The sequence below is a fragment of the Quercus suber genome, unplaced genomic scaffold (genome assembly GCF_002906115.3).
Source record: "Quercus suber isolate HL8 unplaced genomic scaffold, Cork oak 2.0 scaffold_11, whole genome shotgun sequence".
Classification (NCBI taxonomy): Eukaryota; Viridiplantae; Streptophyta; class Magnoliopsida; order Fagales; family Fagaceae; genus Quercus; species Quercus suber.
Window position 1 is genome coordinate 775,207 of NW_027069477.1, and position 24,116 is coordinate 799,322.

The 24,116-nt window shown below is 34.1% G+C and overlaps 2 protein-coding genes and 1 non-coding gene across 3 annotated transcripts; all 3 read right to left on the reverse strand.

Moving 5' to 3' along the window:
- Positions 1-3,185: 3,185 nt before the first annotated feature.
- LOC111992641 (uncharacterized) lies at positions 3,186-7,113 on the reverse strand. The gene is made up of 6 exons (XM_065778614.1): positions 6,711-7,113; positions 5,838-5,933; positions 5,505-5,723; positions 4,932-5,028; positions 4,261-4,323; positions 3,186-4,076 (listed from the first exon to the last, which is right to left on the reverse strand). The coding sequence occupies exons 1-6, from the start codon at positions 7,020-7,022 to the stop codon at positions 3,883-3,885; spliced, it is 981 nt and encodes a 326-aa protein (XP_065634686.1). The 5' UTR covers positions 7,023-7,113; the 3' UTR covers positions 3,186-3,882.
- An 11,153-nt stretch (positions 7,114-18,266) lies between these two features.
- On the reverse strand, positions 18,267-18,939 carry LOC112031512 (uncharacterized). The gene is made up of 3 exons (XR_010631107.1): positions 18,848-18,939; positions 18,687-18,758; positions 18,267-18,393 (listed from the first exon to the last, which is right to left on the reverse strand). It is a non-coding gene; the product is annotated as an uncharacterized LOC112031512 (transcript).
- Positions 18,940-19,026: 87 nt separating this feature from the next.
- Positions 19,027-21,347, reverse strand: LOC112031510 (regulator of nonsense transcripts 1 homolog). Its single transcript, XM_065779195.1, has 6 exons — positions 21,201-21,347; positions 21,046-21,120; positions 20,096-20,230; positions 19,420-19,494; positions 19,106-19,220; positions 19,027-19,034 (listed from the first exon to the last, which is right to left on the reverse strand). The coding sequence occupies exons 1-6, from the start codon at positions 21,345-21,347 to the stop codon at positions 19,027-19,029; spliced, it is 555 nt and encodes a 184-aa protein (XP_065635267.1).
- Between the last annotated feature and the right edge of the window lie 2,769 nt (positions 21,348-24,116).

The window sequence follows — 24,116 nt, forward strand, 5'->3', positions numbered from 1 at the left end:
AATGGAGTGAAGATTGGCATTAAAATTTGTAAATTATGTAACCATACGTGAAAATGGCTTTTGAAAAGTTCATCCTTTCCAACCTACAAAATTTAAGGTAAACACATTAGGAGAGGCCACTATAAAATTAATTAGAAAAATAAGATGATTTTTTTTTTCTCTCTTTTTGGGTAAGTAATAAGAAGATGAAATTAATTAAAACTTGTTTTGACATATTATAATTATATTTTCATAGAAACTATTTTTGTGGTATCCTATATTTGTGGTTGGAACACCATTTCTTTTACTCTACTTTCCCACTATCTATCTTAAAAATAAAAAAAAAAAATTAAAAAAAAAAGCTAAAGAGCTAAAGAGCTATTGTGTCATATCCCAAGCTTGGTCCTCAAAAAACAAAGCTAAATATTCTTAGCTATGTCTAGTAATTTTTTTTTTTTTTGGTTGATAGTTTGATAGTTGGTTAGTAACCATGGAGAAGGGGAGATTATTTTTGAACCTTGAACTTTTATTGGAAACACTAGAAGTTGTCATTGTATGTAAAGCTTAAATCCTAACATAATAATTAATCCAAAAAAAAAAAAAAATCTAATTTTTTATTTATTTGTTTTACTTTTTTTTTTTTGGATAATCAAGAAGCCTTTATAGGAAAGACAAAATTTGGCTACAACCACAGTTGCGTGATTACAACTCTCTCTAAAAAAAAAGACATGGTTACATATTTTGAAAATCTAACTGTTGAATTGTATATCCTTTATGTTCTTTACATGCATGTCAAATTTCGTGCTTATTTATTATTTGATTAATAAACTTTTTTTTTTGTACGTATGATTTTAGACTACAAAAATTCAAAATTTTAACATTTGATTGATAACATAACTACTTTACGACCTTCTTCTTCTTTCTTCTCTATTCTTTTACTTTTTTATTTTATTTTATTTTTTGAGCAAGAAGCCTTTAAAGAAAAAGCCAGCAATTACAACAAAAACACATAGCTAGATGAATAAATTAATTTAAAAGAAATTGGACAAAATGTTTGAATTGAATAAATTTAAAATTTAAAGTACCCAATTGAAGGAAAGTGAAGTTAGATAAATGAAATGAATTTCATTTAAATTTAAAAGGTGTAATTATCATTTAAACTTTTATTTTTCGATAATGTGATATTAACCAAAATGGAGGGGAAATTATTTTGAATTTTGAACATTAATTGGAAACACCTAGAGCTGCTATCATTATGTGGAAGTACAGCTTAAACACCCCCCCCCCCCAAAAAAAAACTCAATTTTTATTTATTTTATTTTATATATATATATATATATATATTAAAGCCTTTATAGAAAAAGCCAGCAATTACAACAAAAACACAGAGTTAGGCTATAGGGCCAAAGTCCAATCCCAAACAAACACAATCAAACCATATAACCTGGGCCTAAAACTCAACATGCTGTCGTTTAGGGAGTATTTGAAGCAGGTCAGTTTCTCACTCAAATTTCTCGTTCCTTCTTGTACTTGTAACCCTCTAGAATACTCTCCCACTTCCCTCGTTCAAAGTCTCAAAAAACCATTCTCTCTCTCTCTCTCTCTTAGGGTTTCATGTCTCTCTCATAGTCTCTCTCTCACTCTAGGTAAGTCATGTTGCAAGTTATACAAGGTCAAACAAAGGTGTCGTTTGGGCTCACTTTGTTCAGCCCAAAGGTGTCAAAGCCGACCACATGGGCCAACCTATCAGGCTTGGGCCTCTTAAGCAAACCCATCCTACCAAAACACATCAGATACAACATAGTGGTTCTAAAGAATCTAAACACTTGGAAAAACTTGGGTTTTCACTATCTTGTGAGTTGGATTTCTATTGACTAACAACAATATTGAGAGGCTTTTTTCACAATCTTCTACTCTTCCACCAAAAAGGCTCAAATGATCTTACCAAATAATTAGAATCACTTCAGGATGGTTTCCAAGCACATGCATATAAAAAAAAAAAAAAAAAGGTTAGTACTAGGATCTAACAAGAACAAATCTTTCCCTCACAACACCTCCAAAGAGTACTCCTATAATATCCTCCTTTTTTTTTTTTTTCGCAACGCCAACCTTGTTTGAATCCACTACAATAAAAAAATGTTTATTACAATGAAATATTACTGTTTATTATTGTTCAATTCCTCCTTATAAACCCAGTTTAAAATACTAGTATTACTATTTTCGTGTGTATTTTAATAAATATTATTGTTTACTAAAAAAAAAGTATTTATTTTTCAAAAAAGTATACTTTTTTAATCTATAAAAATTATGAATCCATCGAGCAATTAGTGCGGGTTTGGTTTGGTGTTTTGTTGAGCCTTTTTAGTTGCTGAGGTTGTTTTTGTAAATCCCATCGCTTTGTCTTGCATTTGGAATTTCTAAGCTAGTTCTACACCCCCACCAACATTCATGTCTCATTCCACATTGGTAAGAGTGTAGTCAATGACGGTTTTAGGGGGTCACAGCTGACAAAGTTGCAATCGTTTGTATATTAAACATGTAAATAGCCATCTTTAATATGATAATTATTGCACTAGATTAATCAAATATAAAATGAAATACATAATACAAAATGAAAAAGAATATGATGTTATGATTGAATAAACCAGAAGAGAAGGGACTTACAACTCTGCCAAGAGCTGTCTGGTTTGTCATACACACCCAAGTATAGCTTGATTATTAGTGTTATTATTATTATTATTTTTTGTTATTTTCAAGTATAGCTGAATTATAATTATAATTACACACACGTGTCCATATAGTAATGCTAATGTATAACAACCATGAAAGACCACCGACTTTAGTATACCTGCATCTTAATCATTGGCTCATTATTATTGCTAAATCTTGAGCATCTTCTTGAATGTGACAACTAGCATGTGGACCTCTCAATTAGATTTTGATAATCAATGGGTGTGACAAACGAAGGTATTCATATAATTTTTTTCCCTTTTATTTAATATTCATCGCTCCTTTGGTTGAACTTTGAAACCATCCCTTCCTCTTGAAACAAGCAATGGCATTATTCAAGCATTTATTACCTTTAGAGTTGAAACTTTTTTTTCTGAGAGTTTATTAACTTATTTAAAAGGCTGTACATACACAAATAAGTTAAAAACTAAAAGAAAAAGACAGCTCCAGACATGTCTAGGAAAGTCATCACAAGATTAGAGTGAAATATACTATATATTCATCACATTTTCTTAGATTACATGACTACAATCAAATGTGCATCACAATGATAAGTTAAAATGGTATAGAACACATTGTTCTTAGCACATTCAGGTTCGATCAGATTGCATCAACAAGCTCTTGAATACTTCAAAAAAAACAAATCTAGAAAAATAGACCATTTGAAAAAGATTTCCTGATGAATTTGAACCCAGAAATTGCTGCTTCCACATGGTTTTATCTATTATGTTTTCAACAAAACATTCTATCATGACCCTACTGCAAGAAATATTCAGCACTTGAACACTTAACTGCAAGGCTTGTTTCTCAACATGTTTGCAAATGAAATGAGGGGTAGAAAAAAGAACAAACCTTTTCAAACCTATATCTAAATAATGAGAATGTCTTCTGAATTCTGTAGTATACAACAACTGCTTCCAATGAATTTGGCCATGCTCTGAGTGAACAGTAACTGTAGTCTACAAACTACCCAACAACCAAAAGCATTTGATGACTTGGTCGGAATTGTGTACTTGTCATTCTTCAAATCAAACCCCATGTGTCAATGTTTGTGAACCTTAACTAATGGAATGACCCCCCTGGTACCCACACAAAACTAATGCAACAATCTACATCAAAAGAAGCTGAGATGTAGGAACTGGAATTGAGAACAACAATGAGTTACTCTTGGTGTTACTTACAAGCTATACCATAGACCTGGGGGTTTACAAAGGAGGCATTAGACAAGAAAGCCTTGTTAAGCTCAACACCAGAAAACCCGGCTTCAGATATCTTCATTCCTGTTTCCCTGGTAAGGTGACACCCATCACCAACTGTCTGTTGCAAAGGATCAAGAACATTCTGTATAAATCTAAGAACTGTTCCATCTGCACCACCAAAACAATAGCAAAAAGAATGGAAAAGGAAAAGGCCATTCACTATTAGAATAATAGTTGAATAAAAATTCACCATTTCTTAACAATTTAAGTTTTGAGGACAATAAGTAATTTATCATTCACTAGATTGACAACTTTCTGTCTTGCTAGTTAACCAAGAAGTTCAGCTTAATACCTTTAGCAGCCACATGTTCCACAAAAAGGTAAATACCACCAGGTCTCAGCACCCTCTTCACCTCTGGATACAATGGCAATAGAGAATTTGTCAAATATTTGGATATTGAGTCAGAAAATCCTAGTAACTATGCACCTCCTTGGGGTGCATTTGGAAATTAAATCCATCAGTTTTTTGTATATAAGCATTTAACATAAGCATGCATATTATGTTTGGTCCTCATTAGGTAATCAGTTCAGACTTTCAGTCTTCATTTCAGCCAATGCTCCACTATAGTATTATCTCTAATCTAGCGGATGAATTTTTGCCTTCAAATGCTACAAAACTGCGTTGTGCATCCAAATACTACACATTTTTTCCACTCAGTATGTTGAATCCAAATCTCAGTAATTAAAGGTAATAAGCTTTGAAAATTAACACCAATACTCATTTCTAAGTTATTAAATCAAACTCCAAAACAATAACTTATTAGTTAGAACGATAACACAGTTAAGCAAGCAATTATGGGAAAAGTCTAACCAATTTGCAAAAAGAAAATCATACTGTATATGAAGTACTTAACTTATGCATGCTCCATTGCTTCTCACAGAATATGAGGTTTCTATATAAACTTCAACTAATTAAATCTATAAAAGTAAAAAGGAACTTTTAAGAGCTAGATGGTTAAATACCTTTCAGTGCCATATCAACATCTTTAACAGAACACAACACAAGTGTTCCAACAACTGCATCAACAGAAGCATCACCTAAGGGTATAGCCTCCCCAACCTGTATAATTTTTGCATCTTCAGAATCTAAAGAACAGCTTTGTAGTTCACAACCAAATATTACCAAGGGAAAAAACAATAAAAACATCATCTAAATCTAGTAGAAAGATATAACATGCCAAAACCTGCCTTCCAAAGTAGCAAGGGCTTGAAGCATTGATTAAAGTATCAGTTTTCCAACTTAATATGCAAATTTAACCGATCAAATGCACATCACTAGAGATGCTTCAATTGCCTTACATAAGAATCCTAGGCTATCAATCCAATTGTTGATATTTGAAACAACTGTCATTGGATCTTTCCCCACTAAAAATACCACAATGTTGCAAATTATAATGGCATAGAGTGCTACTTCTTGGACACCACCAGTGGATATTTCTAGAATTTAAATTATGGAAAGTACAATATTCAGGCAGAGAAATGTTATATCATAAAAAGTTTAGAATAAAGTAGTGCCATAAATGGAAGCATTCTTACTGCATGTAAGAATTCAAAATTTGTAAGTGGCAGGCCAGCGGCCTCTGCTGCTGCCTGAGCATACTTTTCCATCTTTCTATTGGGATCCATACCAAAAACCTGGACATCAGCTTCACCAGCATAATACTTGAGATTAGGGCCTGTACCAATGCCAATCTCCAAAACTCTTTGAGCCCTCCCCTTCAAGTTACTAAACAATTGCGACTTGTAATCTGCAATCTACCACACAACATAAGATTGCACACACAAGTGCTGTCAAATATGTTTACACTTGACATGAAAAATCATACATGCACCAAACTTCAAACTAATTGCTCTAAAATGGGCTCTAACCTCAGCTTCATAAGAGTCCATGAATTTATCCAAAACTGATGCATAGAACTCCTCACACCAATCTGGTCTTGGAGGGCGAACCTTGTTCAACACAGACTACACAAACGAATTGTTAGTCTTAAATCCTAACTGACACATAATTTTCAACTTATACAGGCAATTCAGAAGTTGGGTGGAGTATCAAACACTACATGTCACAACATTGGTACAACACTTAGCTTATGCTTATGCCAATATAAATCAAGTTTGTAGAACTAACAAAAATGTCTAATATTATCTAAAATCACAAAAGGCTAAGATACACTTTTCATCCCTTAAATTTTTCAAAAGTTGCAGTTTAATCCCAAAAAAAGTTTGGTCACAAAAGAAAAAATGAAATGGTATCAATTTCAATACTGATGAGATACACTTTTCGTCCCTTAAATTTTATCCAAAATTGCTTAAATTTTTCAACAGTTGCAGTTTAATCCCTGAAAAAGTTTGATCACAAAAGAAAATTTTAAATGGTATTAATTTCAATACTGATGTGATGTGGCTAACTTGTAATCGCCTAAAATAAAGTATTTCTTTTCTCTTGGTCTCTCTAGAATATTTCTGTTTTTGTGGGTTTAAGAGTGTATTTATTTAGTTATTGTTTATTTGGTTAAAATTAAAAAATTATTGCTAAAATATTATAAATAATGGTAAAAATTAATGTTAAAAGTTAGTTAAAATATTACACTAAAATCTATAAATAATATTAAAAAATACAGTATGAAAAATGAGATAAATAATAGTGAAATAATTTTCTTTTTTTATTTATCAACATAAAGTAAAATCTTTTTCTTTTTTTTTCTTTTTTTTTGCTTTGAAAAGAAGAAGCTAGAAGTGTACCCTATAATCATCAGAGTGTAAATCGGAAGCATTGGAGGGGCCATTAGGGAACACAGCCAAAGCCGTTGAGGTTGCCGTTGCACCTTCAATGAAACGCCTTCTTCTGCATATACAGCAAAACGACTCACCGTGGCTTCTCTTTATTGGTGCTTTCCGCTTATCATCATCATCATCATCATCATACCGTAAACCAGAGCAACTGAAGCCTGTGATTATGCCACGTGGAGGTTTCAGTTTAGAGCAACGAGGACTATAAGGTGTAATTTTAGGCGTGCTGGAGAAGAAGAACACCGACGACGACTTAACTGCCATCCTCTCTCTCTCTCTCTCAAATTGTCAGGAGTTTTTTAAGTGGGTATGGTACGTACCTTAGATCCGGGGAATCTGGGTAACTAAACTCTAAAATCAAACTTTAGCTGACCCGGTTCGGAAAATATACAAGATATTAGCATCTTGAGCCTAAAAGGGTCGATTTTGGTTAAAAAATCGACCCTTTAAGAATCGATTTTTATGTTTTGACGTGGAAAGTATCTTACGTGGAAATCGAGTCTTATAAACTCGGTTTTTATATAGAGCCTTTAAAGCTCGATTTTAGTGGCTTGATATGCCATGTATACGCCACATAGATCTCGAGGCTTAGAGAGTCGGTTTGCTAAAAGTGAAACCGAGTCTCAGAAACTCGATTTTCTAAGAGTGATCAGCATCTGCCACGTGGTCTGTGTCCCTAAAGAGCAAAGCAATTTCACGTGACAGCAAACTTTATCATAGTCCTGTCTGTCAGTCCTTCAGTTCACTTCATTAGTCTTTGTTCACTTCACTTCATTTGTCTCATATGTTCACTGCATTTTTCTCATACATGTTCACTTTCACTTTTACTTTCACCTGTGCTTAATTTCAAAGCAGCTTAACTGAGTCTTCCCTCTCTCACTCTCCCTCTCACTCTCATACAATCCCAGCACATCCTCATGTCAAGTAAGGGTCTCACTCTCTAGTTTGTTGTTTGGTGTAAGGGTCTTTAATTTATTTATTTTTTTATTTTTTTTGCTTGAGTATGAAATTATAATCATTGATTTGGTGATGTAATTGCTTCATTTTGGTTTTGCCATCTACTAAAAATATCAAATGTTGCTCCAAAAAATAAGAGCTGCCCCTTACAAAAAAGTATTAAATAATTTAAGAACGTTGAGATCCATTTCAATCCAATTTTGACCACTTTCAAATATGTTTACACTTGACATGAAAAATCATACATGCACCAAACTTCAAACTAATTGCTCTAAAATGGGCTCTAACCTCAGCTTCATAAGAGTCCATGAATTTATCCAAAACTGATGCATAGAACTCCTCACACCAATCTGGTCTTGGAGGGCGAACCTTGTTCAACACAGACTACACAAACGAATTGTTAGTCTTAAATCCTAACTGACACATAATTTTCAACTTATACAGGCAATTCAGAAGTTGGGTGGAGTATCAAACACTACATGTCACAACATTGGTACAACACTTAGCTTATGCTTATGCCAATATAAATCAAGTTTGTAGAACTAACAAAAATGTCTAATATTATCTAAAATCACAAAAGGCTAAGATACACTTTTCATCCCTTAAATTTTTCAAAAGTTGCAGTTTAATCCCAAAAAAAGTTTGGTCACAAAAGAAAAAATGAAATGGTATCAATTTCAATACTGATGAGATACACTTTTCGTCCCTTAAATTTTATCCAAAATTGCTTAAATTTTTCAACAGTTGCAGTTTAATCCCTGAAAAAGTTTGATCACAAAAGAAAATTTTAAATGGTATTAATTTCAATACTGATGTGATGTGGCTAACTTGTAATCGCCTAAAATAAAGTATTTCTTTTCTCTTGGTCTCTCTAGAATATTTCTGTTTTTGTGGGTTTAAGAGTGTATTTATTTAGTTATTGTTTATTTGGTTAAAATTAAAAAATTATTGCTAAAATATTATAAATAATGGTAAAAATTAATGTTAAAAGTTAGTTAAAATATTACACTAAAATCTATAAATAATATTAAAAAATACAGTATGAAAAATGAGATAAATAATAGTGAAATAATTTTCTTTTTTTATTTATCAACATAAAGTAAAATCTTTTTCTTTTTTTTTCTTTTTTTTTGCTTTGAAAAGAAGAAGCTAGAAGTGTACCCTATAATCATCAGAGTGTAAATCGGAAGCATTGGAGGGGCCATTAGGGAACACAGCCAAAGCCGTTGAGGTTGCCGTTGCACCTTCAATGAAACGCCTTCTTCTGCATATACAGCAAAACGACTCACCGTGGCTTCTCTTTATTGGTGCTTTCCGCTTATCATCATCATCATCATCATCATACCGTAAACCAGAGCAACTGAAGCCTGTGATTATGCCACGTGGAGGTTTCAGTTTAGAGCAACGAGGACTATAAGGTGTAATTTTAGGCGTGCTGGAGAAGAAGAACACCGACGACGACTTAACTGCCATCCTCTCTCTCTCTCTCTCAAATTGTCAGGAGTTTTTTAAGTGGGTATGGTACGTACCTTAGATCCGGGGAATCTGGGTAACTAAACTCTAAAATCAAACTTTAGCTGACCCGGTTCGGAAAATATACAAGATATTAGCATCTTGAGCCTAAAAGGGTCGATTTTGGTTAAAAAATCGACCCTTTAAGAATCGATTTTTATGTTTTGACGTGGAAAGTATCTTACGTGGAAATCGAGTCTTATAAACTCGGTTTTTATATAGAGCCTTTAAAGCTCGATTTTAGTGGCTTGATATGCCATGTATACGCCACATAGATCTCGAGGCTTAGAGAGTCGGTTTGCTAAAAGTGAAACCGAGTCTCAGAAACTCGATTTTCTAAGAGTGATCAGCATCTGCCACGTGGTCTGTGTCCCTAAAGAGCAAAGCAATTTCACGTGACAGCAAACTTTATCATAGTCCTGTCTGTCAGTCCTTCAGTTCACTTCATTAGTCTTTGTTCACTTCACTTCATTTGTCTCATATGTTCACTGCATTTTTCTCATACATGTTCACTTTCACTTTTACTTTCACCTGTGCTTAATTTCAAAGCAGCTTAACTGAGTCTTCCCTCTCTCACTCTCCCTCTCACTCTCATACAATCCCAGCACATCCTCATGTCAAGTAAGGGTCTCACTCTCTAGTTTGTTGTTTGGTGTAAGGGTCTTTAATTTATTTATTTTTTTATTTTTTTTGCTTGAGTATGAAATTATAATCATTGATTTGGTGATGTAATTGCTTCATTTTGGTTTTGCCATCTACTAAAAATATCAAATGTTGCTCCAAAAAATAAGAGCTGCCCCTTACAAAAAAGTATTAAATAATTTAAGAACGTTGAGATCCATTTCAATCCAATTTTGACCACTTTAGTCCATTTAGTTAATTTTGGTCCATTTTGGTCCACATCGGTCCATGCAGGTCACTTTGGTCATTCGCTCTTTTTTGTCCACTTCGGTCCACTTCGGTCTCTTAAGTCCACTTCAGTCTCTTAAGTCCACTTCAGTCAATTCGGTACATTCAGTCCACTTTGGTCATTCACTCTTTTTGGTCCATTTCGGTCCCATAGGTACACTTTAGTGCATTCAGTCCAATTTAGTCTATTCGGTCCATTTTGGTCTATTAGGTCCACCTTGGTACATCCAGTCCACTTTAGTCCACTTCAGTCCATTCGGTNCAGTCCAATTCAGTTCAAGTTAATATAAATCATAAGAAAAAAAAATTAAAATAAAATGGTCATTTAACATAAACGTGTAATGTGATAAAACCACTGAAATCCCATCAATTAGAGTAAATATTATTCTCTAAACTCTGATTTCATTTTTTTGCTTGAGTATGAAAGAATGATTGATATATATTTAAGATGTATTCTTGGTATATTTGTATTGTTAGATTTTTAATGATTGTATTGTTGTTTGGGTATGAAAGAGATAAAAATATGTCACTAACATATTATACTTGACTCTCTAATAGGTTCACAATCTCTAAAGAATATTTAGTTAAATGTATATTTCGGTGGACCCCTTGACAATCCTGGAGGGATTGACGGATTCCCATTTAGAGGGGAGGGTATCGAATGCTACTACATGATGATACGTCGTAAGTTGAAGACGTTGAATGATTTGAAAAGGAAAATAATGGATGAATTGAATTTGAACCGTGCTTGGTATGACATAAAGATTATTTATCGTTACCCACAAGAAGTCCTTCATGAACAAATAAATTACGGGTATATGGCAATCAAATAAGACAAACATGTAAAGATGATGTTTAATAGGATCCAGAAAATGCCCCAAGTAAATGCTGCTGAGTTGTACGTAAGTTTGGAGGCGCTTGCAGAAGTTGATACTGAGACGGTGCAACAAACAACGTCTTTACAATTTACAACCTTAGATGATGGATGCACTACAATGGGAGGGTATACAATGGGAGAGTATACAATGGGAGTTATACACTCCCAACTCAAGATCATGTTGGCAATACTGGTGAAACCCTCCATCCTCAAGAGACACATTTAGAGGAGGAAGACGAAGATGAAGATCATGCTACGAATGATGGTGAAAATGTTGATCATGTGGACGAGTACGAAGAGAGGATTGACCGAGGCGAGTTTGAGAACGATGTGGATGACCATGAAGTCGCTCCCATTTTTGAAGAGGAAAATATGGAGAACCATGATGAAGGTGATGCAGACGATGATATTGGTGTCCAGCATGATACAAATACAACCATTGCCTACGCACCTCCTAGCGAGTCCTTTTACGCAAATACTTGGGAAAATATGATCGATCCTTCAGCTCTTCAGATACCATTTGTTTCTACTTGGGAAGATGGGATGCATTTTAGTAAATGGTTGACTTTTGCAAATAAAGAGGTGGTGAAGCGTGCATTGATAATATGCGCAGCAAGTGATAATAAAAATTTTATTATCCGGAGGTCGACCACAACTAAATTGTGCTCCACATGCATTGACACCAACTGTAAGTGGTACGTTGGGGCATTCAAGAAGGATAAACTTAATGGTCTGTGGATGGTCACGTCTTATGTGGGTCCACATAGTTGTATACCTTTGGTTGGCGAAAAGACGGTAAAATGATGGATTCTAATTTTGTTGCGTCTGAAATTGTGGGAAAATTGCGACAAAAGAACACTGCTCCTATTGATGAGCTCTGGGAGATCATACGTTCTAAGTATAAGCATGAACTTTCTTACTATAAGGTATGGGACACAAACAAAAGGCAATTGCTAAGATATATGGGGATTGGGAGGAGTCTTACCAAGGTTGCGAAAGTTATTGTTGGCATACTTGGATTAGGATTCGGGTACCCGGTACAACTATTACACCATACCTAGGGGCATAGAAGATACTACGTTACTGCGCTATGTATTTTGGGCATTCGCTCTATGCATTGCTGCATTCAGATATTGCAGGTCGATGATCAGTATTGATGGGACTCATTTGTATGGTAAATATCGAGGGGTGTTGATGATTGCAATGGCAACCGATGCTAACCAAAAGGTTTTGCCTCTCGCCTTTGCTATTGTGGACAAGGAGTCAGGGCTAGTTGGGGATGGTTTTTAGAGTGTCTCAGGACTTTGATAAAGCATGTCATACCTGCTGAGGGCATTTGCATTATTTCTGACCAACATAAAGGTATCAAATGCGCCATTCGAGAGTGGCCTAGAGGTCAGGATAGAAGAGAACGAGTATTTCATCGATATTGCCTTCGACATGTTGCTAGCAACTTCAACACACACTTTGATGACCCGACTCTAAAGGCATTGGCCTTGAAAGCTGGATATGCGACTAATGAAGCTAAATTTGAGTCCATAATGCAAACCATTAAGGATGTCGAGATTAATATGTTGAGGAGTGTAAAACCTAATGATCCCAATATTACACGCTATATGCCATACACATATCTAATGAGTTTGGATTTGGACAAATGGACGCAGTCACATGATGGTGGAAGACATTACGGGGCAATGACAACCAATATCTCTGAGTGCTTTAATGGGGTACTTAAAGGTGCCCGCGGTTTGCCCATTGCTACAATGGTTGAGTTCATTTGGTGCAAAGTTGTTGCATATTTCCACAATCGAAATAAACTAATTGCTTCTGATCTCTCTTAAGGTAAGGTGTGGAGTGATTATGCAATGGGGATCTATACCAAAAAATGGGAGAAAATTTTAGGACACACTTTGAGGAATTTTAATCATGAACTTGGTATTTATCAAGTGGTTACTCAGTACAACGACCATAGAGGTGGAGGGGGAAACCACAGTCTTGATGTACGCGTATTTGCTAGAACATGTGGTTGTGGAAAGTGGCAAAACATTAAGATCCCTTGTTCACATGCAATTAAAGTTCTTCAAGGTCTGCACCTCAATGCCATAAGCTATATTGACCCATGTTACAGTTTGAAGAACGCCATTGACACATATGCACATCAATTTGTGGTGCCATTGTTAGAATCATTGTGGAGGGACGTTTGCGGACCACGATGGATGCTTGACCCACAGCTGTTGCGAGCCAAATGTCGTCTTGTGAAGTCAAGATTAAGGAATGAAATGGATGGGGTACGGCGAGAATGGGGAAACTAGAGGGAAGATCTGGACTTGAGGGAGATTCAACCGAGGCAGCGATGCAGAGTGTGTCATCAAGAGGGGCATAACTGCAGAAGATGTCCCAATTCACGTGGGGCTTTGACAAGCGGTTCCCATGGGGCTTCGACAAGTGGTAGTGCTACAAACTAGGCAAGTGTTGTCACTGTTTTTATATAATATACTTAGAATTTCATTTGGTTTTTGCTCTTCGCATTTGGGAACTAACAACAGTACAATTGTCAGGCGACCGGAGACTCGATTTTGGAATGGCATCACATGTGGGACTTCTGGTTATCTTCGGTATGGACAAGTGCTAAGCGACTATGTAGACTATGTTGTATCAACTCAGTTCTTATTTTGTTTATGGCTGAATGTTGTTGTAATTGGACTATTCGTTATCCATTGTACTCGTTACATTAGTTGTGTTGTGCGACGTTTGCCTATAATGTCGACAATGATAGTACTTTGGCAAATTCAATGATAGCTAGTAATGGCATTTTTTTTTTTTTTTTTTTTGTGTGTGTGCCTCATGTAGTGGTTAAATCTGTTTGGTCTGTAGGTCATAAGGCAACTGTAATGCCTATGAACAGTAACTGGCTTAATCCATTGTTTTTTTTTTTTTTCCATATCTTATGTACTCTCCCTTTGACTGGTGGTAGTAAAAACAATATATATATATATATTATGCTCGTGGGGTAAGGAAAAAGAAGTTCCTAGTTTGTGGATCTGGGTTTAATGTAGGTGGGGGAAGGAAAAAATAGAGGGGGAATTCCAGTAAAAATCGAGTCTCTTAAACTCAATTTTTATTGAAATCGAGTTTAAGAGACTTGATTTCGCATAAATCGAGTTTGAAAGAGTCGATTTCTGGTTATTTATTTACCATCGTGCCACTCAACTGGAAACCGACTTTAAGATACTCGATTTCTACTGGAAAATCCCCCCCCCCTAACTATTTTTTCCTTCCCCCACCTGCATTAAATATTGAAGAACTCTCAAATATTGAAGAACTCTCAGCCTGGCGTACTCGCCGATAGTGAACTCAGGTACTGACTTGAAATCGAGTGTCTAATAGTCAATTTTCAGTGGAATTTTTTTTTTGTTTTTTTTTTTTTTTTTGCACACCATTCTCAGAACTCAGTTTGAAACTGAACTGGATTCCTAACATTTCTAACTAATTTCTATTGTGGATTGCCGTAATCTCCTCGATTCTTGCCATAATAAGACATTAGCTTCACTGAAAATGGAAAACGAAAAATATAAATGATTGTTGGTGTATATTTGCAGGGAAACACTACAAAAAACGCAGTTTTAAGCCGCGTTTTTGTAAAACACAGCTACAGGATGGGCTATAGCCAACCTATAGCTGCGTTTTTAAAACACGGCTATAGGTCCAACCGAATAATTTTTTTAAAGGGGACCTATAGCTGTGTTTTCTAAAAAACGCGGCTATAGCTAGTATTTAGCCGCGTTTCACAATACAGCTAGCGCAGCTAAAGGTCAGCTATAGCCGCGTTTTCTGAAAACGCGGCTACAGGTCCAGTCAAATTACCTGAAGCTGCGTTTTATAAAAAAACGCGGCTTACTCACCCTTTAGTGACGTTACCTATAGCCGCGTTTTTGAAAACGCGGCTATAGGGTAACCTGAAAGTGCGTTTCCAAAACGCAGCTCAAGTCACCCTTTAGTGACATGACCTATAGTCGCGTTTTTTAAAAACGCCGCTATATGTAACAACAAGAAAAAAAAAAAAAAAAAAAGTTTCCCACGTCCCCCCCCCCCCCCCTTCCCCATCTACATCCCCACCTACCCCATTCTCTTCTTTTCTTATTTCTCCTTCTTCTTTATTTCTCTCTTCATTCTTCACTTATCTTCTTTCTCTCTTCATTCCTCCGTAAGTTCTTTCTTTCCTTTTTTTTTTTTTTTTTCTTCCTCCCTCACATCTAGGCAACTCTTTTCTTTTCTTTTTTTTTTTTTTTTTTTCTTCACATTAGGATAACTCTCTCTCTTTTTTTTTTTTTTTTTCCTTCCTTCTTTACTGGGTAACGTTTTTTTTTCCTTTGTTTCTTTGGAGCTGCTGCTTTTTTTTTTTTTTTTTTTTCCTTTCTTTCTTTCTTTCTTTTTTTTTCTTCATCTCAGGCACACTGATTTGTCAATAGATCTAGTTTTTTTTTTTGGTTATTTTATGTTTAGTTAGTAAGAAAATGGAGATGATGTTATTATGTATCTGTGCTTGAATTTGTGCTATTGTGTTGCTGAAATTGTGATTACGTTGTGGATCTGTGCTTGATTGCTGATATTGTGATATTGTGTTGCTGATCTGTGCTTGAATTTGTGCTAGTAAGAAAATGGGTTTGTGTTCTTATATGTAGGAGCACGTTGTGTTTGATTTTGAATTTCTGGGTTTGTGTTTGATTTTTAATTTTTTGGGTTTGTTTGTATTGTGAATATGTTGTGCTTGATTTTAAATTTTTTGGGTGTGTTTGTATTGTGAGTATGTTCCGTTGGATTTTGAATTTTTTTTTGAATTTTTTTTTATTTGTGATTAATTTTGATTTTTTTTTTTTAATTTGAATTTTGAAGCTTCTGGGCAAAAAAAAAACCCAGAAATATTTTTGTTTTTAGGAAAACCTATAGCCGCATTTTTCAAAAACACGGCTGTAGGTGTGACCTATAGCTGCGTTTTTGAAAAACGCGGCCATAGGTCTGTTGCTGCGGTACTTAAGCCGTGTTTGTAAATGCAGCTATAGGAAACGCGACTATAACCTATAGCCGCGTTTTTGGGGTCTATAGCCGCGGTTTCTAAACGCGGCTATAGACCCAGATTTTTGTAGTGAAAGAACCATTCCTATGATGCAAATGGTATGTATACATTATTAACATTATTAATAAAGTTGTGTCAAACCCACTAGTAACAAATTAGTGCTTACAGAAATGAACTACAAAGATTAAAAAGAGAGAAATAACTTTTTCATTTTTTTGCCAGGCACTTGCTTGCCATATTCCCCTACATGATGCTATTCTTCAATCTCTCTATAATCCCTTTTTTTTTTTTTTTTTTTTTTGTTTTTTTGTTTTTTTTTGTTTTTTTTGTTTTTTTTGATTTGTTGATTCTTATGATGATGCTTGTGGGGATGCCAACGCAAGTGGGGTTCTTCGATTTCGATCTTTGCAAAGACGAGTAGTAGAGACATCCCTTGCATTACTTTCCTTTGGATCCTTTCTTGCTGATGTTGTTGTTGTGATTAGGGTTAGGGTTCTAATTATGGAATCGTCCTCCTTCTCTGTCTTCTTTGTCCTCCGCCATTATTAAGTACTAGTCTGCAAAATCTGTCTTTCTTAGGCGAGTTGTCTCTTTCGGTACAAGACACTTGTAATTGCATGAAAGCTGAAATGCATGTGCAATTGCATTTTAATTGAATTAATTACTCTTGTAATTTTTTTTTTAATTCGATATTAACAATGGAGAGAATAAGAATCTTGAATTATTGCAATTTATATTAAAAATTCCAGGAGGCGTAAATTGAGCTAGAAGTGTATTCAAAAAACATTTTACTTTCCAAGTGAGTTAATTAGGTGTCGCTTTATGCTTAATTGAACCATTTTACTTAAATCAAATACCAACTTTTTCCTAAATTGAGGTTTCCACATAGCTGGTTATAGTACTAAAAGATTGAAGAAAATGTAACAATTAACACTTCAACAAACAAAACAAAAAAATGTTACAATTAGAAGCTTGAATCTCAACAATTTCACAATGACAGTTTGTTAAGATTCAAGGAGATGCACCACTGACATAAGTGACAACAAATTACTAGCAAAGTTCACCTCTAGTAGCAGCAGCCAGCTGTACTTTAGATAACATCAAATAAAATAAAATAAAAAATTTAGTCAGGCAACCATACTTCCTTGCATTAGTAAACTGTCTAAGACGCACTAGGCTGTTGGTGGCATCAAACTTTCATCTGTACCAGATCCACCATAGAATTGTAGAGCCTAACTTGCTGCAGAGCACATTGCTAAGTTACCTGACGAAAACTACGAACTGTCGAGACCATATACTGATTTGGTTTCATGGTCTTAAAAGCTTTGCCTCCTCAATCGATGACATAAAACTGGGCATAACAGATACAATTCCTTCATTTCTAAATACAGATGTGGGTTGCGCGACAACTTCACTCTCTGCTGCTTGCCTACCATCATATACCACTATCAAATGGCCTTCCCTTCGTACCAAACTCTGCATTACAAAGCACTTGTTATGTAAAATTAACAGATACCATTTTTTAATTCATTTGATCCTATACTTCTAACGCATGGATGCAAGAAATTGCTGTCGATTTACCTGTATAATAGCTTTAACTTTGGACACATCAGTTGGTGCCTCCTCCATGGAGTTGTAGTTATGTTTCTCATTCTGCTGAGCCACATACCATTGAATCAAGTCCCTCTGTCTCATTCCAGGCAGCGAAGTCCCTGCAAAAATGAAGCCCACACAATGTTTCAAGGCCATGGATTACAATGATGAAGAAATAATAAACCATGAACAACTTCTAAAGCAAACTTCTACGCCTCAATTGCTTAAAACAAACTTCCTAGGAATTCCACGTTGGACCCTCAATTGCTCAAAACAAACTTCTAAGCCTAACACTTGTTCAACTTTTGGAAGAACCCACATTATATGTCTAAATCTTGATTTGTTTTTTTTTTTCTTCTTTTTCACTTTAGCCCTCTGGCTCAATATTTCATTGATGAGTACAAACAATGATACCACCGAACGCATTTTGTGAAATAGGATATTGAAACTTACAGTCTTAGTTATAAACACTTTGGTGTGGTGTCCTGAAACAGCAGAAATCAAAGTATAAGTTCAAAAAAGAAAAGAAAATAATGATAAAACAAAGCATAAACATATTCAGAATGGTAATGACCTCAAACCTGGGACATAAAATCATTCCCTGTACCAAAGCGAGAATATCCAGCTTGAGAGTTCTGGTTTAGAAAGTTCCCAGGAAACCCACCTTGTGCTCCTTGAGTAACATAATCGACAGCATATCCACTTTGAGAAGCCTGTAGACCAGGCCAGTAACACATCAACATAATAAACAAATAGGTGAAATCATTTAATATTAACCCACCCAACAAATAAATTTCATTAGTCTTAAAAAATAATAAATTACAAAGACAAACCCCTAATACACCTTGTAATCCCTAAAAGCATCACACCCAAACAATAAATAGCACAACAATATACTTCCCGGACTTTCCAATACTTGATGAAGATCAAATACATCCAAACACTCTGCACTATGCAATATATATGACCAAGTACATAAGAATACTAGGATTTCCCTGACATGTACCTGAGTGGAAAATTCAGCAACATTATAAGGAACATGTGATCCCTGGCTTTTGAAGTCATCACCCAAGAATTCCTGATAATAATTGAAAGACATTGAAAGAACTGAAAATCAAGAATAGAACGAACATCTATACTGTTGCATATGCAAAGTACAATAAATACCTGAGACATGCCCGCCATGGAAAATCCATCTCGAAATGTTTGGCGGCAACCTTGAACTGGCATCTGAAACATAAAAAAATGATTCTTAGGACATGACGACACTAATACAGGATAGAATACGAAATTTTGGCAAATAAATGTAAAAATAAAGAATGAGTAACAGTGACAAAGGAGCACACTCAAGCCACTTTGCTGGATTTAAAATAATTAGTGAAAATACAAATAATGTAAATATACAATATGTTATAAATAACATACCCCTACCACGATCGCTTCTTCTATCAGCATTTGGAGATGAGGCAACAGAACCAAAAGTTTCATTAGGCACAGCACCAGGTCCACCACTAAAGAAAAGCCTCATATCGTTGTAGATCTATTTCAAGATAACAATATTAATATCAGCTCCTACCCGCATAAATGCTTCATAATTGATAACCAACCCCAACCATTAACCACCCCCCCCCCACCCCCCTCCTCTCTCTCTCTCTCTTAAAAAAAAAAAAAAAAAAAGAGGAAGGAAAGCCCAAAAATTAAAAGAAACTCATATCGGCTTTTGAATTTCCATCACCTACCTTTTTAGGCTTTTGAAATTGAACCATACTTTGTTTCAAATTATTCAGAGGTCCTTCAACCAAGCATTCATGCTCCTGATGAAACATTAGCAAAAAAAAAAGGAGAGGACGTTGCTTAGTACAAAAAAAAAAAGGCTTAGTTGCATCAATCTACAAGTGATCTGCAATACCATGCATTACATATTGAACAAGAACCACTAATCAGTTAATGTAGAAAGGTCAACAATTAAGCGTTGTAGGAATAAAAGAGTATCATGTAATACCAAATCTTTGATATAATTATAAATAATAGCATAATATGCACACGATGTAAGATAAAAAATACTGCCAATATGTGAAATGCTCCCTCTGCCTCAAAAATAATTAAAACTTTTAAAATGGCACGAGGATTAGACAATCAAAGTGGTATCACCTTTGATAATATTGTTTGCTTTATGGAAAAAAAAAAAAAAATGGAGGCTAATATAAAAATTAAAAAAAAAAATAATGAAGTACAAAATCCACTTACAGAATCTTTCATACATTTAGAGAACCAAAGAGGGAAATGTTATGATCCATTTTAAGACAAAGAATAATAGTTGACTAGCTTCAACATCCCAAAATCAACTCCAGCACATTGCAAGTGCAATAAGATAGAGCCTTAGATAAACCACAATAGCATAAAACAAGGAAATACCTTGTAGTGTGTCAATAAGCTATTCCACAGTGGCTGTTTGCTCAGGACTTTAGGATTCCCCAGAATGACAATACCATATCGAGCACGAGTTAGAGCAACATTGAGCCTACGGGGATCATTAAGGAATCCAATTCCCTGTAGAGAAGGGAACCAGCAGTCAAACATCAATACATAAATATATCATGTACAAAATTTTCTACATACAAACAATATCTTTCTCTACAACATTCAGAATCCGCCAATCACCTAAAAACACATACTTTAGGTATCAATTACATAGCCTATAGGCCACAAAATTAAGGGTTTTATATGAACTGCCAATATTGTTTATTTTTTAAATTGTAAATCACACGCAACATACTGGGTTTTGAACCCTGACCTTACCCTCAGTCTTGTTCTTCTAGTAGAAGAATATGACAATTGAACTAGGTCTCACTGGCACTTGATAAGTTTTGATAATGGTTAGAAATAATTTACTGCCACTGCAGCTCAACCCAGCCCCCCTTTGGACTCTCAATCAGCCTCTGCGAACGGAGAATATATGATTAGAAAATAATGAATATATGACAGAAATCAACTATACCTAGTAATCCAAAAAGGAGGACAAGGCTAAATATCGCTTCTGCTTTGACAGTTATTGCCATTTCATTTTGTTAAACTCGTCCATGAAGGTAAAGTATTATAGGACTCAAAATGTGTCAAATTCTTAAAGCATGAACAAGCATATTAAATAATCTTGTCAGCAAATACAAGAATTGACAGTGAAACTTCATTTCAAAAATAGAAATAAACAACAACAACAATGATGACAATGGTGTTAGGGACACCAATATTTAGAAACAAATGTCCATCCACTGCCCTCATTAAAACAAGAGTTAACCAAGACCAATACTGACTCTTCAGGCTAGAAATAACACTGAATAAATATCATAAATGTTACATTAACTAACCTGATGTTCATTACTCACACATGACAGAATAATGTAGTCTTTTTCCCTTCCTTGAAATGGATCTACACTTGCAACCTGTAATACACACAAGATTTTAGAAACAGCAGGACAAAGTTATTGCGCCTTAGGACTGATGAGTTCAATATAAACATTACCTCAATCTCCTTGTAAAGTTGCTGTCTAAGAGCACCATTTCTAGACATATAGTTCACAATATATGCACTACACCGCTCCATAGTAACCTGACTAGGCCTACTATCTGTGTCAATGATTGAAACATTATCAAACTTAAGCCTGCACATATCCCATTTCATCCCTTGAGTTTAACTTTTAAAGGTACACATGGAAGTTAATCATATTTAAAATTGTTTAGAGCTTGATTACTTAAAGGAACCAAGTTTGAACAAACCAAAATTCAACATGATATGTTCGTGAATACTTAAGAAAATTTTTTCCATGATTAATTTATTACAAGTTCAAAAGACAAATTTGTAAAAGGACATTTTTCATGATTTACTTTGAAGTGTATATGAGTTAATTAATAAAATTATGGTATTAGTTTGGTGCCTAATATGCATTAACAAAGGTAGAAATATATATATAGGTTTAAGTATAAAAAATGTTTTAAATTAACTTAAGTAACTCAACAAAGCTTATAAACAAGCTTGAGCTAGTTTGGAATATATTAAGGTTATTAAAATTACAATTCCTTTGGTTTGTATAAAAACAATAGTAAGGTTTTCATTAACGAAATATTTTTTTTAAAATTAATTTTATTAATTTATACATACACATCAGAGACTTTCATTCATCCATAAACCTTGATGGAGGGAAATGTCATTCAATCTATAGCTTTGATAAAAAAAAGTATCTTTAAAAGTGAAATATTCTGTCAGTGAAATCACAATTTGAGAGGATATTGACTTAACTATTGGAATTATACAAACTCAAGGGTGTGGTATTATTATACAAATGTTTTGGGGTGACTGTCAGTTTGATAAAACTAAAGGAAAAGTAGTGTAATATATATATATATATATATAGAATAATAATACAAGCAAGATTACCTTTTTAATTGAAAGTAAGATATACTTTTAACTGACTGAAACTTGTACAACTATGATTAATGTAGGACCATAACATATACATTGGGTGCTACAATGATCTGCTTTTTATTTTGCCAGACGCAAGTTACCAAGTTCCCCAAGCATGGTGATCCATTTAAAGCATAAGAAAATACGTCTAGTAGCACAATCTATATATTACTAAAAGCTAAAGCGTAGCATTTAATGTTGCAACACTCACGTTGAGCCACATCAGCAGCGACGACATCATTTTTTTCTTTTCAATTTTTCTTATATATTTTTTAAACATTTTCTCATTTAAGGTGACTTAATTATTATTTAAAAATTAAAAAGATCTTTTAACCATTATTTTTATTATTACTTTCCAAAACTCTCATTTCCTTTTACCTCTCCATCTCCCCACTATTTTCTACCTTAATATCATTCTTTCTCTACCTTTTTATCTTCTTTTATTTTGACTCTTCTTATTCTCAACATCTTACTATAAATTTGACATTTTCTTTTTCATTCTATGCATAGTTTTCTCACACAAAAAAGGTTAGTTCTCTCTCTCTCTCTCTCTCTCTCTCTCACAAAATTTGTTTTTCATTTTTTGTTTGATTTTTTTTTTATTGCATTAATTCTTTAGGTTGATGAATTTTTGTGTTAATTAGAATTCTACTTTGAGTTGATGTAATTTAGTTTTGTGTTTTAAGTTGTTATCTTTTATATTCTCTTTGATTAAATATTATCCTACTACATTATACATATAGTATATAATAATATAACGTTATTATATTACATAGAATGACTTGGATAATTTGATGTTTATTGCTATATATTTTATTTTTACTCTTTTTTCCTCTCATATTATTTTATTCAACATTTAAATCCAATCATATCTTCTATACTATTAAATTATGTAGCACAAATCAAGAAAATGGCTAGACACAAACCTGCCTTCCTTTACCATACATTAGAGAAATCAAAATATTTGTGTGATAAAGGGTCATATAATTTATAATTTAGATAGCACCCTTTGAATGTGTCTAGGCCTATAGATTGAGCAATTTGTAGACTTAAAAAGCTATTGAGAATGAACTTTTTGAATCAAGTCTAAAAAAATATGAACTACTATATATCATTTAGATAAAAACTTTTATCATAGAAACATTAATATTTTTTTTAACACAAATTTAAATTACGCAAACTTAATAATTTTATATTATGTGTTAGCATAGTCTTTGCTTCTTCTTCTCAAAAATATTATGTATCATCTTTAAAGGATGTCAACAATATTGATCTTATAGGAAAAGTTACATAAAATATTGAGAAAAAATTGTTTTATATTACTATCCACTAATTAAAAATGTTTTTTTTAAAAAATATTTAAACCTTTCTATTTTTCATATCATTGACATGTTTTACAACTAACACATGTGTTAACTTAAGTCTTAATATTTTTAAGTTGTTTTGGCAAAAAAAAAAAAAAAAAAAAGTTGTCATAAAAGAGGAGTTCATGTAAAGCTTTTTGCAAAATGAAATATTTGTTTTGTAAGGCCACCAAACTTGATAATTTACAAATGTGGAACCATTCACAACAATATTTGCATAGTTGTTAGGTTCTAAAGGTTTAGGAATTTATGTATTTAGAACTCTAATTTGTAATATTGGCAAACCATGATCAAAACGATATGTTTAGTCTTGTTATAGTGTGCTCAAAGTTGTTTAATTATTGTAAAGTTGGAATCGAGAGACTGTAGATGCATTGGGGCATTTCGGTCTGGCTCGATCGATCGAAGAATAGATTTGATCGATCGAAAGTTGACCAGATTTCGTTTTCTGCAGAATTTCCAACTCAGCCCTAACTCATTAAACGTTTAGGGTTTTATGTTTTTGCCCTAGGTATATAAGGCAAAACCCTAGCCACGTTTTTAGAGTTGCTCCAGTTGTATTGTTGCTCATACATTGCTGTTTTGTGTAAATCTCTTGTGAGATCTAGAGGAG